The 15,531-nt window shown below is 52.5% G+C and overlaps 1 protein-coding gene across 2 annotated transcripts; it reads right to left on the bottom strand.

The window, feature by feature from the left end:
- Positions 1-272: 272 nt before the first annotated feature.
- Mboat7 (membrane bound O-acyltransferase domain containing 7) lies at positions 273-15,506 on the bottom strand. Of its 2 annotated transcripts, XM_052170329.1 has the most exons (8): positions 15,204-15,506; positions 14,499-14,577; positions 14,265-14,394; positions 13,465-13,591; positions 11,096-11,255; positions 8,325-8,685; positions 6,396-6,572; positions 273-1,306 (listed from the first exon to the last, which is right to left on the bottom strand). In XM_052170329.1, exons 2-8 carry the CDS (start codon positions 14,572-14,574, stop codon positions 916-918), a joined length of 1,422 nt encoding a protein of 473 aa, XP_052026289.1. In that variant the 5' UTR covers positions 14,575-14,577; positions 15,204-15,506; the 3' UTR covers positions 273-915. The 2 variants fall into 2 exon arrangements, with proteins under 2 accessions (XP_052026289.1, XP_052026291.1); XM_052170331.1 differs by lacking the exons at positions 13,465-13,591; positions 14,499-14,577; positions 15,204-15,506 and having other exon boundaries at positions 14,265-14,378.
- Positions 15,507-15,531: the final 25 nt, after the last annotated feature.

Below are 15,531 nucleotides of genomic sequence, written 5' to 3'. Positions count from 1 at the left end.
GTTTCCGTCTCTAGAGGCCCCCAGGGCGGGGACTGCCTTAGGTAAGGGAGGGGCCTGCTGCAGGTCTGCACCTGGTCACTAGGTGGCCTGGGTGACTACAGTACACTTCCTATAAAGGTCTCCTGGGAGTTGAAGTCCTTACAGACTCCTGAGCCTGCCAAACTTGGTGGCAGCAAGGACCCTCACTCCCCCCCCCCCCCCCAATATGCCACACCGGCATTCTGGGCCAATGTGTCTTCGGTTTGTCGCCTACAGTTATACTCACAAACAGATGCATGTGTAACACTTTATTGGGAAAGGTTTATACATTCTGACCTGTCACAGGCCAAGGGTGACACTGAGTGGTAGGTTGTATGGGGAGTCCAGAAATGGCCCAGACAGAAGCTACTGTAAGGGTGTGTTCCCCTGGGGCTTTTCTCTTGCACAGTTCGGTTTCTCCTTCAGGATGCGTAAGACCATGGTCTCTGAAACACTGGTTTGATGATAAAAGCAAAGAGGAAAACAAGAAGGACACCCCTCCCCTCTCCCAGAACCTGGCCCTGAAGTCCCTGCCCCAATATTGGGGACCCACTGGGAGTCTGTCTAAGATTCTAGATGACCACTGGTCCCTGCAAGGGCATTTTGGGAAGTGTGGCTTTCTGAACATCTGAAGATTGTTGCAGAGATTAATAGGGACAGTAATACCCTGACGTCGCAGAGGAAGGTTTGAAAAGGTCAAGATGCTGAGAGAACTCAGGAGAACGATACCCTCGCTTTAAATTGAAGGCAGAAGAATTGGTTGGGAAGAGGGAATCCTCTCCAGGCTCTTAGCCAAACAAGGGATGCTTGCCGGGTAAAGGACAAAAAGATAGCCTGGTTCATGAAATTCCCAAGAAAAGCTTGAACTAGACGGCAGGCCAGTGCAGCAGGGCTAGCTCACTCTTCCCGGAGTTTTTCCTTGGCTTGGCCGGTGGTGGCCTGGGATGGTGTCTTCCTCTTGCTGGGGCTGCCCCCACCCAAAAGCAGCCCCAGCCCCAGGCAGGCCAGGGCTACACAGTGGACCCAGAAGTAGATGGACGCCCAGTACCGGAGCGTGTCGCCCATGGAAAGGAGCACAAAGCCCATGCACATGTAGTCGTAGGCCCGCATCTTCAGGAACCAGTGCACCCAGTCCCAGGCTCTCTGGCCCCCGGGGCTCAGGCGTCTCCTCAAGGCTGACTCCAAATAGCCCTCAGCAGCCAGGCACAGCGGGATGGTCATGAAGCTTAGGTAGTAGCCAGGGTGGAGGCCATGCCAATAGGCACTCAGCAGCATGGTCCAGGCACTCCTGGAGGAAGACATCGAGTCAGGACACAGCAGGCTCAAGCGTCAGTCTTCACCACCTCACGCCTCCCTTCCGCAAACCCAGGAGCACAGCTCAGCCCTTCTCCCTCAGACTCCAAGAGGAGTTCACGCCCACCCTTCCTTCCTTCCTGCATCCTGAAAGCCAACGAGGCTATGGCTGTCACTGGGAACTGAACTCAGGACCCTGCACGCACCAGGCAATAATGCAGCACTAAGTTGCATCCCTAACATGCCGAGACAGCTTCTTAATAATTACATTTTTAAATGTCCATGAGTGCGCAGTCTGCACGGCCAGCATTGGGAGGTCAGAGGAGGGCATCAGATTCCCTGGAACTGGGACGATCAATGCTCTGGAGTTTTTTTGCCTGTGTGTATGATGTCTAGGTACCTTGTACGTGCTCGATACCTTTGCAGCCCAGAAGAGGACTCCCCTGGAGCTGGAGTTGTGAGCTGTCATGTGGGTGCTGGGAATCAAATTCAGATCCTCTGCAAGAGCAGGAAGTGCTCATAACCACTGAACCATCGCTCCAAAACGTACTTCCCTAACTTTTCAGTCCACAAATTCAGGCTCTGACTCTCTGCTAAGGAGACCAGAGAGTGGCTCGTTCTCTACTACATTCTCCAACAGACCAGAAACCCTGGCAGGACCATGAGCCCATGGGTTCTTTTCCTGCTTAGAGACTTGTCTCTCTTGACATAGAAACTCTCTGCAATGACAGAACCATGCTGACTGGATTAGGATGAGAAGCAGCAGGGCAACCAGAAGTGAACCTTGTTTATTGCACAATCTGAGTTCTATTTGTAAATGTCAAGGAAATCTCTCCGCCATAAGGAGGGGAAAAAAGTCTCCTGAAGTGGGGGTAGTTTAGTGGTTGTCCTGTATTGTTTTGTTGTTGTTGTTTTTTAAATTTAATTTTGTTTGGTCAACTTGACACAGCTAGTGTCACCTGAGGACAGGAAATTTCAGCTGAGAAAATGACCCCATCAGATTGGCCTCTGCACGTCCGTGGAGCATTTTCTTGATGACTAATATGGAAGAGCCCAGCCTGCTATGGGCAGTGCTCCCCCTGGATAGGTGAGTCTAGGGCGCAGACTGGGCAAGCCATGGGGAGCAAGCCGGTAAGCAGCACTGCTCCACGGCTGCCTTCCGCTCCCCTCCCACCTCCAGGCTCCCGCTTAGACTTCCTTCCATGATTGACAACTGTAAGCTGAAGGAAACTATTTCTTCTTCTAGCTACTTTTAATGGTGGTGTTTTATCATGACAATAGAAACCCTAACTCAGACAGCAATGAAGCGCTTGCCTGGGTATGTCTGGGGACCTGGAAACTAAAAAGGCCTCCAGATGTTGCCAGATGTCCCCTGAGGGTGTAGCATAATTACTGCTGATTGAAAATAAATTATCAAAATACTGAGGTGCCCTGGGCTTTGACCTGACCTGATCCCCAGGGTTTCGATAGTTTCAGCTATAACTGGTAACACTCAATGTCTTTAAGACAGGGTTTCCATTGTAGTCCAGCTTGCCTCCAATTCCTGATCCTCCTGTCTCCACTTTCCAAGTGGTATTATTACATATATACACCACTCCTTGCAATTACTACCAACTGCGCTACAAACATCCCCAGCCCACACTCTTCTAACATTTATTCATCTGTGTGTGTGGTGTGTGGTGTGGTGTGTGTGTGTGTGAGAGAGAGACAGACAGACAGAGAGAGAGAGAGAGAGAGAGAGAGAGAGAGAGAGAGAGAGAGAGAGAGAGAGAGAGCTCCTGTGTGCCGTGAATTATGTTTACTGTTCAGAGAACAATTTGCTATAGTCAGTTCTTTCCTTCCTTGGTAGGTCTTGGAGATGACCAATGTCCACCATGGCACTTGGCAGAAATGCCTTTACAGTTAAACCATATCATCAGCATGTTTTTTTTGGGGGGGGGTGGGGTGGACTGGGGGAGTTGGTTTTGTTTTTATTGTTGTTGCTTGGAGATAATGTCACACTCTGTTATCTAGGCTGGCCTTGAACTCACAACCCTCTTACTTTAACCACTCGTCCCCTGCCACCTGCCCAGTGCAGTGAGCACTGAAACCAACCTTGCTTGGTTTCAGTGTCTACCTCTAGCACCTCTCCCTAGAGTGCCAGCATCACATTACGGGCTGCCTCTCCAATGATCCCCAGGAGGACATCCCAGTCTTTACCTTAATGTCCTTCTTCTTTACACAGCCCGACAACTCCTGCCTGGTAGGTCTTCCCGTTTTCTGGAAAACCTGACAACCCACTGTCTGGGAAGCAGGCTTCATTTCTGCTCTGCTTCTGCCCTCAAAGCCAGTGTGAGGCCTGATGAAGAGCTCCCTCCCTACATTCCTCCCTCCTGCACATCCAAAGGCTCACACTGCCTCACCTCTGCCATCCACACACCCCTGCCTCACCTCTGCCATCCACACATCCCTGCCTCATCACTGCCATCCACACACCCCTGCCTCACCTCTGTCATCCACACATCCCTGCCTCACCTCTGCCATCCACACAAGCCCTGCCTCACCTCTGCCATCCACACAAGCCCTGCCTCACCTCTGCCATCCACACAAGCCCTGCCTCACCTCTGCCATCCACACACCCCTGCCTCACCTCTGCCATCCACACACCCCTGCCTCACCTCTGCCATCCACACACCCCTGCCTCACCTCTGCCATCCACACACCCCTGCCTCACCTCTGCCATCCACACACTCCCTGCCTCACCTCTGCCATCCACACACCCCTGCCTCACCTCTGCCATCCACACACCCCTGCCTCACCTCTGCCATCCACACCCCTGCCTCACCTCTGCCATCCACACACCCCTGCCTCACCTCTGCCATCCACACACTCCCTGCCTCACCTCTGCCATCCACACACCCCTGCCTCACCTCTGCCATCCACACACCCCTGCCTCACCTCTGCCATCCACACACCCCTGCCTCACCTCTGCCATCCACACCCCTGCCTCACCTCTGCCATCCACACACCCCTGCCTCACCTCTGCCATCCACACACGCCCTGCCTCACCTCTGCCATCCACACACCCCTGCCTCACCTCTGCCATCCACACACGCCCTGCCTCACCTCTGCCATCCACACACGTCCTACCTCACCTCTGCCATCCACACACCCCTGCCTCACCTCTGCCATCCACACACCCCTGCCTCACCTCTGCCATCCACACACCCCTGCCTCACCTCTGCCATCCACACATCCCTGCCTCACCTCTGCCATCCACACATGCCCTGCCTCACCTCTGCCATCCACACACGCCCTGCCTCACCTCTGCCATCCACACACCCCTGCCTCACCTCTGCCATCCACACATGCCCTGCCTCACCTCTGTCATCCACACACGCCCTGCCTCACCTCTGCCATCCACACACCCCTGCCTCACCTCTGTCATCCACACATGCCCTGCCTCACCTCTGTCATCCACACATGCCCTGCCTCACCTCTGCCATCCACACACGCCCTACTTCACCTCTGCCATCCACACACGCCCTACCTCACCTCTGCCATCCACACACCCCTGCCTCACCTCTGTCATCCACACCCCTGCCTCACCTCTGCCATCCACACACCCCTGCCTCACCTCTGCCATCCACACACGCCCTGCCTCACCTCTGCCATCCACACACGCCCTGCCTCACCTCTGCCATCCACACACACCCATGCATTCTCACTACGGAGCCAGATCAGATTGCTTCAAAGTTTTTATGGTGCTGGAGATGGGAGCCCAGTGCCTGGTGTGCATCACTGATTTTTTTTTTTTAAAGATGTCAAACTTCCTGCGATAGCCTCCTGAGTGCTGCGATTCTAAATGTGTGTGTGCCACCATGCCTGACTCTGAGTGAATAGTTTTTTAAACAAAGTTTTTATTTTTAATTGTATGTGTATGTGTGTGTGTGTGTGTGTGCGCGCGCGCGCGCGCGCGCGTGTGCATGTACTCATGTGCGGACACTCACCCAAGCTGGGAGCTGTGCAGATGCAAACAGTGCCTATGTAGGCCAGAACAAAGTGCGTTTGATTCCTAGGAGCTGGAGTTTTAAGGGGCTGTAACCCCGATGTGGGCACTGGGGACTGAGATAGGAGCCTCTGCAAGAGCCACACACAAGCTTTTGTTTGTTTGTTTGTTTGTTTGTTTGTTTTTAAGACAAAGTTTCTCTGTGTAGCTCTGGCTGTCCTGGAACTCACTCTGGAGACCAGGCTGGCCTCGAACTCAGAAATCTGCCTGCCTCTGCTTCCCAAGTGCTGGGGTCATTAGTTACTTATCAGGGTATCTCTGTGACCACTGATCATACCTGGCAGCTTGGAAAGGACTGTGTGTTGGCTCAAAAACAAACAAACAAACAACCCCAGAAAAATGAACAATTTAAAAGTTGGTCAGATTGAGGCCTAGTATGCAGGTCCTACCACTCAGACCACTGGATGGGTTGAAGGCACCACTGAGTGGCAGAGACCTGTTCTGCAGACACTTGAGTAAAATGGGAAGAAGGTGGGTGGAAAAAAAAAACAGTTTAAAAAACCCAACAAAGTTGGCCAGGCATGGTGTCACAAATCTGAAATCCCAACACTAAGGGGGCAGAGACAGGAAGGGAGCTGAAGTTTGCGACCAGTCTTGTGTATATAACAGGTACAGAACAGTCAGCACTACACTTTGAGATCTTATCTCAAAAAATCTACAAGCCAGGCGTGGTAGTGCACAGCTGCTCCACAAAGACAGTTTTGAAAGTCATAGTTGGCTACCAATCTAGATTAAGGCCAGCCTAGCCTATTTGAAGCTCTCTATCTAAAAACAAACAAGATCTGTTAAAACAGCCCAGGGGTTAAAGATACCAGTAGCTTGACGTCAGAGCTTATCAATTTCTAGGATTCAAGAATGATTTGTGGATTACTCTTAAATGAGGTAGGCCCAGAGGATTTACCTCAGAAGGCCCAAGAAACTATAGTTTCCATAAGCACTGGGCCTTTGGGCCCAGCTAGAGAAGCCCCAGATTACCACAGGACATACTGGCAGATAAAGTTCCGCAAGCTCTCTGATACCTGGTGGGCTCCCTCACCTTAAAACGTAGGAGCGGAAGGGTGCGCTCTTATAGATGTACTGTGCCAGCCACCACTGCACGGTCATGTTCCAGTACCGCATGCCATCCCGCACACGCACGCAGAAGTCTGTGCCATAGCAGTCGATGTTACGGACGGTCTCATAGTCATACTCCAGGGAAGCTGCAGTCTCCGGACTGGGGGGTGGGGTGGGAGTGGAGATGAGGGTGGGGACAGACATGCAGCTCAGCCAGGCCCCTCCTGACACCTGCTTCTGTCCCAGCCCGATGGACGCTAAAGAGGGGATTCTGGACAGGCGATGGCTCCCTCTCTGGCTGGGGAGGATAGGCCAGAGGGAGGTAGGTGGGTGGTGGGTGGGTGGGGCACAACTCACTAATAGTGGGGTGCTCTTGGTAACTAGTAGGGCCCGATACAGCCACAAAAATCCTTGGAGAGCTTTGGTTGCTAAGCTATCACATTCTACTGGCAACCAAGCTCGGTAATACTGGGAGTAGTTTCCAAGTATGGTCCCTTCTGAACTGTGGGGCAGAGCAGCTGCCAGCAAAGTATCCACTCAAAAAGGTGGTTCACTGTTGCTAGGGAGATAGTCTAGGTCTTGTGACTCTCAATGATCTCTGTTGCTAGGGAAAAGGCATTCCTTAGCAACAAGGCCCAATCTGTTCAGAAAAAAAAAATCTTTTCAGAACGGGCCTCTTCCCAGGTCCCTGTGATTATTCGAGAAGTGTCACCTCCAGAAATATCAGAGGTTTTTCAGATCTCTGATACAACACTGTCAGCTATAGAGAACGATGCTAGGCCGATGTGAACATCCAGTGGCTTCTGGACATGGGCGGTAGGGCACCCTTTACAGTGGGACTTGTCGATTTAAAACAGCATTTAATCTGTGCCTGACTTCACTGCGGGACACACTCCCTCTAGCCATGGGAGATCCATCCATAGTTACCAGGGCAGTGGCGATCAGGTTACATGGGGGGGGGGGGTGCCATTACTGCCGACAGGATGGCAGGTTGTGACTACCAGGGGAGATACAACCCCACCAAGGAGTGGTCTACAACTTAGGAGAGGCTGCCATCCCATTCCCCAGCAGGAAAGCTGACAATGGATTCTAGAATCAGAGATTCGGTTCACTGCTGGTTGCTAGGGATACCATTTCCCTATCAAAAAGAAGTAATGCTTCCTTAGTAGTAAGAACCTTACAGTTAAAGTGTTTGGTGACTTTCCCAGCAATGACGGTGCTGGGGGTTGGGGCACCTTTACCAGGAAAGAGAAAGCCTCAGCACTCAGGGGAAGACAACCTGTGGTTGCTGAGAGTGCTGCTCTCCACAGCTGGAGAAAGCAGCCAAAGACACGACCTCCTTAGAAACAGGGCAACCGGGAGGGGCTGTGTGGGAATGAGCTGCTGGCTCTAAGCAAGACAGGCAGTTCAGGGGGCAAATTCCACAGCCACAAACAGCAGGGCTCTTAGCAGGAAGGAAGGAACCATGGTTGCTAGGGATGTAGCATTCTCAGCAGAGGGGCTGTTCAATTGCTAAGGAACTGTTTCCCTAGCAACGGATGATGCATCCACTACTACTGAAGGATAGTATCTCTAGCAACTGGGAACAGCCTGAATCTTGGGGTGACTCTTCCATGGCAACACAGGGTAGGCATTTAGTTGCTAAGATGCCATTTTCCTTTCCCTAGCAACAGAGGACGATTAGCCATACTGAGGGGTGACGAGTGCTAGCAACAAGGGGCAATCTGTAGGTACCAGGAACACATAGTTTCCCTAGCGGCCAGGGATGGCAGGTGATAGTCACCAGGGGGGCAATCTGTTGCCAACCACTGCTGGTAGCCCTACACCCTGCTCCCTTCCCTACTAGGGGCAGAGCCAACCCTTGGTGGTGGGGCTTGCTGGGTCTTGGGAAGCCTCCCTCCCGCCGCCTGACCTGCTAGGGGGTGGGCATTTGAGGGTGGGGCCGCCCCCGGCCCGGGCTTTGGCAGCCACAGGATAGGCCCCGAAGCCCGCGGCAATGCAACCGCACTCGGCCGCAATCCAGGCCACGTAGAAGCGCATGCGGAAGGCGAAGAAGACCGGGATCATGTAGAAGAGGCGGGTGGGCAGCGGGCGAGCGTAGAAGGCGTCCTCGCGCACAGCTTCCAGTGGGAAGAGATGGGAGGACAGCAGGAAGAGCAGGCCAAAGAGCGGGGCTGGCCAGGCGCGGCGCAGCAGGGGCCTCAGGCTGGGCACGGCTTCCGGGAAGGGCTGTTCCAGCCAATCCAGGTAGGTGCGGTAGCGGAAGAATGGGCCTGTGGGGGTGGCAAGGAGTAGGTGGTTGGATGCTGTGTATCTGAGCTTGCTGGGGAGGAGGGCAGTGAAAGGCGCAGGATGGAGAGGTGGAAAAAGGGGGGAGTAAGAGGAGTTGGGGACAGGAGGGAGGTTTGTGAACAGGAAGGAATAGCTCAAAACCACAGAGAAAGGGAGACATGGAGCGCCGGTAAACACGGGCCAAGGGAAGGGGGGGGGGAGAGAGATAGAGACAGAGACAGACAGAGAGAGAAACAGAGTCAGACAGGGTAGGCAGAGAGCGAGGCGGACAGATACCAGGAAACCAGTGTAGATGTCCCTCCAGGGAAGAGCTGCTTCCTCACCACTTTTCATAAGCTCCTTCTGGATACTGAGCGGACTTGGGTGGCAGAGGGGAGACCAGCAGGGAGAGGAGTGAGCTGAGGTTCTTGAGGAATGATGGGATATCGACATGAAGCTTCAATGGGGAGTGAAGGAGGGGATGGATGCTAAGGCCCTTGCGTGTTCACCACAGACCACGAGTATGACTGTGTGTACAGGAGACATCTGTATAGACAGACGTCAATCAATGGTCTGCGGGGACGGAAGAGGTTTGGTGAGGATGACTAAAGGTTAGGTGGCTCTGTCAAAGACTAAGCTGTTCTGTGAGCAAAAACACACTGGTGATGGTTTCACAAGTCTATGGATATATAAAAGCCAGTGAGTTGGGACATTTAAAATGGATGCACAGGTGAATAACAGCTCCATAAAGCTGTAACAGCAACAACAACAACAAAGCAGACAAAAGGAAAACCAGGGCTGAGGAATATAGGACAGTGGTAGAACATTTGTTTAACATGCATAGGCTCTGGGTTCAATCCCCAGTATCACATACAACAATGGAAACAAATAAGGAATCTGACGGGCATGGCGGTGTATTCCTGTAATCCAAGACCCTGAGAGGCTGAGCCAGGTTCTGAGTTTAATTAAGACCAGCCTGGATTATCTACACAGGGAGACCCTGCCTCCAAGAAAACAAAGAGGGCCGGAGACACAAAGAAGCAGAATGCTGACTGCTCTCCCAGAAGCCCCAAGTTTGGGTCCCAACCCACATGTTAGGTGGTTTTATAATTGTAACTTCAGTGCCAGGGAATCCAACTCCCTCTCCTGGCCTCTGTGGGCATCGTGACATGGAGTACACAGAGACAGCCAAGCACAGACACATACACATATAAAAATCAATCAAGTTAAACAAAGCAAGATGACTTAGTGGGTAAAGGCAGACACACAGACGTGACCATGGGAGTTCTAGCCCTGGCCTGACAAGATGGCAGGCGAGAGCCAATTTCAGAGCAGTTTTCTGACTACCACATGCACACCAAAGCATGCATGCACAAGCGCATGCACACACACACACCACACACACACACACACACACATACACACACACACACACACAGAGAGAGAGAGAGAGAGAGAGAGAGAGAGAGAGAGAACATTTAAAACATTCAAAACAAAAGGAACAAAGCCAACACCTATGAGGTATGTCTAGCAATGTAGTTCAGCTGGTAGAGAACCCGCCTGGCATGCCCTGGCATCAGTCCCTAGCACCAAATAAACCCATCATGACTTTCTGAGTCAGCTCAGGTGACATACACCTGTAATGTCACTTACCCAACAAACTAAGGTAGGACAACCAAATGGCCAAGGCCTATCTACAGAGGTTCTCAAGATAAGAATGTTACATGGCTATGGTGGTGCACACCTTTAAATCCCAGCACCCAGGAGGCAGAGGCAGACAGATCTCTGCATGTCTGAGGTCAGCTGCTCTACAGAGTGAGTTCCAGGACAGCCAGGGCTACACAGACAAACCCTGTCTCGAAAAACAAACAAACCAAACCAAACCAAACAAAAAGGTAAAAACTTTACTTGTGAGGCAGAGGCAGGAGGATCTCTATGGGTTTTGAGGACACCTGCTACACAGAGTTTCTGAATAGCATCGGCTATACAGTGAGGCCCTGTCTAAACCAAACCCAAACCAAAAGGCTAGGATAGACAACTCAGTTCCTGAGCATTTGCCCGGCACAAACACTCAATCTTTGCACTACTGTGGGCCCAGCATCCCACTCCCCCAGAAAAAGATAATTTTCTGAAACTGAAAGATCCTGAGTTATGAATATCTACCCCATGGACGGCAGAAGCCGCAGGCTTACATAGGCCTGAATCCTTTAACCCTCCAGCTGGCCCCCTAGTAGGAGAAAAGGAGGCAGCCCTTCAGGGTTAGTTCCCACAATAGACAGATGTGCTCGGATAGGACAGTAAGTAGCTGACAGAGTACAGGTAGCTTAAGACAGAGCTGGGGACATTACACAGGAACAGAACTGTGGGTAGTGAGGCACAGGGTGACCCAGAAGTGCTGGGCAGGCTACTTACCTGTCATGATTCCCACGTAACAGTAGCTATAGCTGAGGGTCTCCATCAAAGAGGGGACATCGGGCAGGAGGCCCAGAGTGGGTTCCTTGCTGAAGCCCGTGGCTATTTCTTTTCTCTGGGCCAGATGCAGATCCTGGACTTCACTGGCTAGACTCACCAACTGTGGGGACAGAGAGGAAGGCAATTGCCTGGAGTCCCCAGTCCATCTTCACATCCATTTCATCTCAGCCTAAGAGTAGGGCTGACGTCCTACCTCACGAATGGCAGGCACTGCTTATCAGGAATGGGAGAAGGAACCTTTAGTGGGCAGCTATCCTCGGGGCTCAGTCCTAGACTCTTTTCTTACCTTTTTAAAGAAATTATTTACATCCTAAATGCTCTCATTTCTCTCAGTCTGTCCCCGCCCCCTCCAGCACATCAAGTCTCTGCAGGGTTAGGCACTTCCTCTCCCAGTGTGGCCAGACAAGAAAGCCCTATGCGCTGGGGAATTTGGTCCAGACTCTGTGGATAGTGGCTCAGTCTCTGAGAGCTGCCAGAATCTTCTTCTCTTCTATCTCCTTCTCTTTTTCCTTTCTGCTTTCATACAATTCCACAGCTTGCTTGGTTGCCTGCCTGCCTGCTTTCTTGTTCTAGTCCTCAGACACAGGGCCTTGCATACATTATGTAAGCACTGTAACACTGAGCCACATCCCAGTTTCTCCCCTCCTTTTATATCTTGAAACAAAGACATGCTAACCTGTTCAGGCTGGCCTTGAACTTGTGATCCTCCCAGCTCCCCTTTAAGAGAGCTGAGATTATGTTCCTTTCCAACTCCACTAGGTAGGGGTAGGGGGGTCCCAATTGCCCCTTCAGATCTACTCAACCTATTTTAGCCAGAGACAAAACTAACTCTCTCTCTCTCTCTCTCTCTCTCTCTCTCTCTCTCTCTCTCTCTCTCTGGTTTTTCCGAGACAGGGTTTCTCTGTATAGTCATGGCTGTCCTGGAACTCACTCTGTACACCAGGCTGGCCTTGAACTCAGAAATCCGCCTGCCTCTGTCTCCCAGAGTACTGGAATTACAGGCGTGCACCACCACTGCCTGGCTTGCTTTACCTTTTTTTAAGAAAAGATTTATTTATTGTTTATGTATAGTATTCTGACTGCATCTGTGCCTGCACACCAGAAGAGGGCCTCAGATCCCATTACAGATGGTTGTGAGCCACCACGTGGTTGCTGGGAATTGAACTCAGGACCTCTGGAAGAACAGCCAGTGCTCTTAACCACTGAGCCATCTCTGCAGTCCCATGCTTTATTTTGATAAAAGGATCCTATCTCAACCCATTTCATTCCATCCTACCTCAGTTCTCTCAGCACCCATGGCAAATTTGTTGTGTCCTGTCTCCTGGCCCAGAAGTCAAAACAAACACACTCCTCCCTGGGGGGTTATCATGGGCAACAGAGCCCCTGTGGCCTGGCTTCTGTTACCCACTCAACCCCATGCTATTCTGAAAACAGGCAGACGTGGCAGGCATAGTCTGCAGTGCCCAGCCTGTTCCTATCTACATGCGCAGTTCCATACACACGCAAAAGGCGCTGCTTCCAACGCGCAGCTGACCAATCTCTGCCTAATGTCGTGTTTGCCGTGAGAACACAGAACTCTGAGGAAACCAGTTGCCCATGGCAATGTTGCTGGAGCTAGAACATAGCAAGAGCTCATGACTGTTGTGGTCCGGGATCGGGACTGAGGCCCAGTCACTTCCTGCCCTTTTCTTAGGCGATTAAGATTCAGACCCATGGCTAAGAATGTAGCTCATTTGGTCAAGGGCTTGCCTAGTGTATTGAAGTCCTTGGTTTGAGTCCCTATAAACCAGGCACAGCAGTGCATGCCCACAGTCCTGGCACTCCAGAGCTGGAGGCAGAATCAAAAAGCTCAACGTCATCTTTTCTTCGTTCGAGGCCAACATAGGGTGCTACATGAGTCTCTGTTTCAGAAATGAAAAACCAAAGCGGCACTTTGTCCCAGCTTCGTGGCCTGGGGCCAGATACCTTCTTTGCAGAGTAATTTTCCTCCTTGGAGGACGGTTTGCTACAGACTAAAGAGCATGGTGGCAGAGCACACTGGGAAGGTATATACGAGGGGTGCCAAGTGGCGTGTGACAGAGCACTCAGCTTCTCTCCTTACCCTGCGATGAGTGGAGAGGTGGGGACCTGCTCCAGAGGATGTGAGAGGCGAACTCTGTCCCAGGGAGAAGGGACGGCCCAAGCTTAGGGCTTGTGAAAGATCAAACTCCCTAGTCCTCCCCCTACTCAGAGAGAGCCTGGGAGGAGCCAGCCAGGAGGATTCCCAGCTCCCAGGGAGACTAACGGAGGCAGTGTTCCCTGAGTCTTACCTTCAGGGTCAGCAGCAGCTGGACAGCATTGGTGAAGGGCGTGGGAGTGGGCAGGCCCAGCAGGCCGAGGGCTCGGAAGAAGAGGAGGTAGGAGAAGGTCCAGGCCAGAGCCAGGGCATGGCAGGAGCTAGGACAGAGGCGGGAAGTCACAGTGTTGGGTACAGGGACCTCAGCTTCTGTTTCCTTCTCCCGAGTCTGGCTTCATTACCCCCCCCCCCCACCCTCCCATTCAGACAGAAGAGAAGAGGTGAGAGGAGTGGTGGATGACAGAGACAGAAGAGGCTCAGCCAGAGACAAGAAAGGATTGACGGGCGTTCAAAGAAGCTTCTTGAAGAAGGTATTTTAGCCCTCTGTAAGATCCAGAGCTCAGGACTGGGTTATAAAAGTCTGCCACACTGGGCAGTGGTGGCGCACGCCTTTAATTTCAGCACTTGGGAGGCAGAGGCAGGTGGATTTCTGAGTTCAAGGCCAGGCTGGTCTACATAGTGAGTTCCAGGAAAGCCAGGGGGGGTACACAGAGAAACCCTGTCTTGAAAAATAAAAAAAATAATAAATAAAAAAAAAGGAAGAAGGAAGAAAGAAACTCTGCTGCATGGATGTCGAAGACTGGGGCAGAGCCACAAGGGCGAGAAGATACAGAACAAGGTGGGAAAGGAAGCAAAATGGCCAAGACATAGGGACACATGAGATTAACAGGAGACAGCAAGACACTAAAGAGGAAGGACGGCAAGACCCGAAGAGGAAACAGGTTGCTGTGCCTCTGCATCCTTTTTTCCTTTCTCATCGCCTAGTTTTCTCACCAGGGCTGGGCCTGAATGAGGGCCCAGGTTCCCAAGATGGTGATCAGAGAATGCAAACTGTGGGGGCCACAGGTGAATAAGGTGAGCCCCAGGCCCACAGCTGCTGCCCCCCATCTCTTCAGCCCAGGTCCTGAAAGGAAAAGGTAAAGTATGAGCCTAGAACCTTCGGGAGGGATGATTCCCCACCCCACCTCCCTCACCCTAATTTTCCACTAGACACGGAACCTGACTCACCAGCTTTCTTAAAGAGGAAGCCAATAGGGATGGAGATAAGAAGGACCATTAGATACGTCCATTCTTCTGGTGTCATGGTCTGGGGGGAGGAAGGACTCACAGTGAGAACCAGCGAGAACCCTTCCTCTTTTGAAGACAGTAGAATCTCCTACTTTTGAGAACCCAGGCCTCCAGCTCACTCCTCCTTCCAGGACCTGAGAATTAAGCCCCCCCACCCCACCCCTTTTGCTAATGTTGAAATCAAAAGTACTTCTATTCCCATTTACGACCCACATCTTCCTGCCAGAAAAACAATCCTTTACAAGACCGACCCTCTATATCATTCCCCACCCGCCTGGGTACATAGGAACCCTTCGGAGTCCTGTCTGGATCCCCAATTTCCTCTGCGTCTTACAAGACCCAAGAACCCAGTACTCCCACTCCCGCCCAGCTCGGAGAAATCTAGCATTTAGCATCCCGTCTTCCGAGCTCTGGATTTCTCTCTAACCCGTACATCGGAGAGAAGGCAAGGACCCCTGTACGAGGATCTGCAGGCACCTTCCGTAGCCCAGCCCCGAGCAGCGAAGCCCAGCGTGGATCCGATTCCGCCCCGGCAGATCCACAGGCGGTTACGCCACTCAGCCTGGCCACGCTCCGGGCGCTGTCCCCGCACCCCGCCACCCTACGATCTTCCCGACGCCGCCATATAACCCAACCTGGGCCCACCTGAACCGGCCGCCGGCCCGGAGACTGCGGAGCCCCTTTTCGAGACCACCTCGGCTCGGGCCACGCCTCCCCTGCTCAGCACGCCCCCGCACTGCCGGTCCAGGAGGGCGCCGGCGGGGCTGCGCGGTCCAGGCCCCGAGGGCCGCTGCTGTATGAGATACAGCAGCGCAAGAAAGGAACCCAGAACCCCAGTCTGCGGCACGAAGCTTGTCGCGATCCTTCTAGGAGGCCCCCGGGCAAAGAGCTGCCAGTACGTGAAGGGGCGGGGTTTCGGGCCCGGGAGGCGGGGCTAAGGGCTCGGAGTCCGGTTGAGGAGGAGGGACCTGGA

The sequence above is a fragment of the Apodemus sylvaticus genome, chromosome 1 (assembly GCF_947179515.1).
Source record: "Apodemus sylvaticus chromosome 1, mApoSyl1.1, whole genome shotgun sequence".
In the NCBI taxonomy this organism is placed as follows: Eukaryota; Metazoa; Chordata; class Mammalia; order Rodentia; family Muridae; genus Apodemus; species Apodemus sylvaticus.
The sequence above is the reverse complement of the archived record's forward strand: the minus strand, read 5'-3'. Positions and strand labels throughout refer to the sequence as shown.

Coding starts and splice junctions, on each gene's coding strand:
- Mboat7 (XM_052170329.1), bottom strand. CDS start 14,574: ATGACACCAGAAGAATGGACGTATCTAATGGTCCTTCTTATCTCCATC. Junction 11,256..13,464: donor AGCTGCTGCTGACCCTGAAG/GTAAGACTCAGG, acceptor CTGTCCCCACAG/TTGGTGAGTCTAGCCAGTGA. Junction 6,573..8,324: donor AAATGCCCACCCCCTAGCAG/GTCAGGCGGCGG, acceptor CCCACCCCCCAG/TCCGGAGACTGCAGCTTCCC.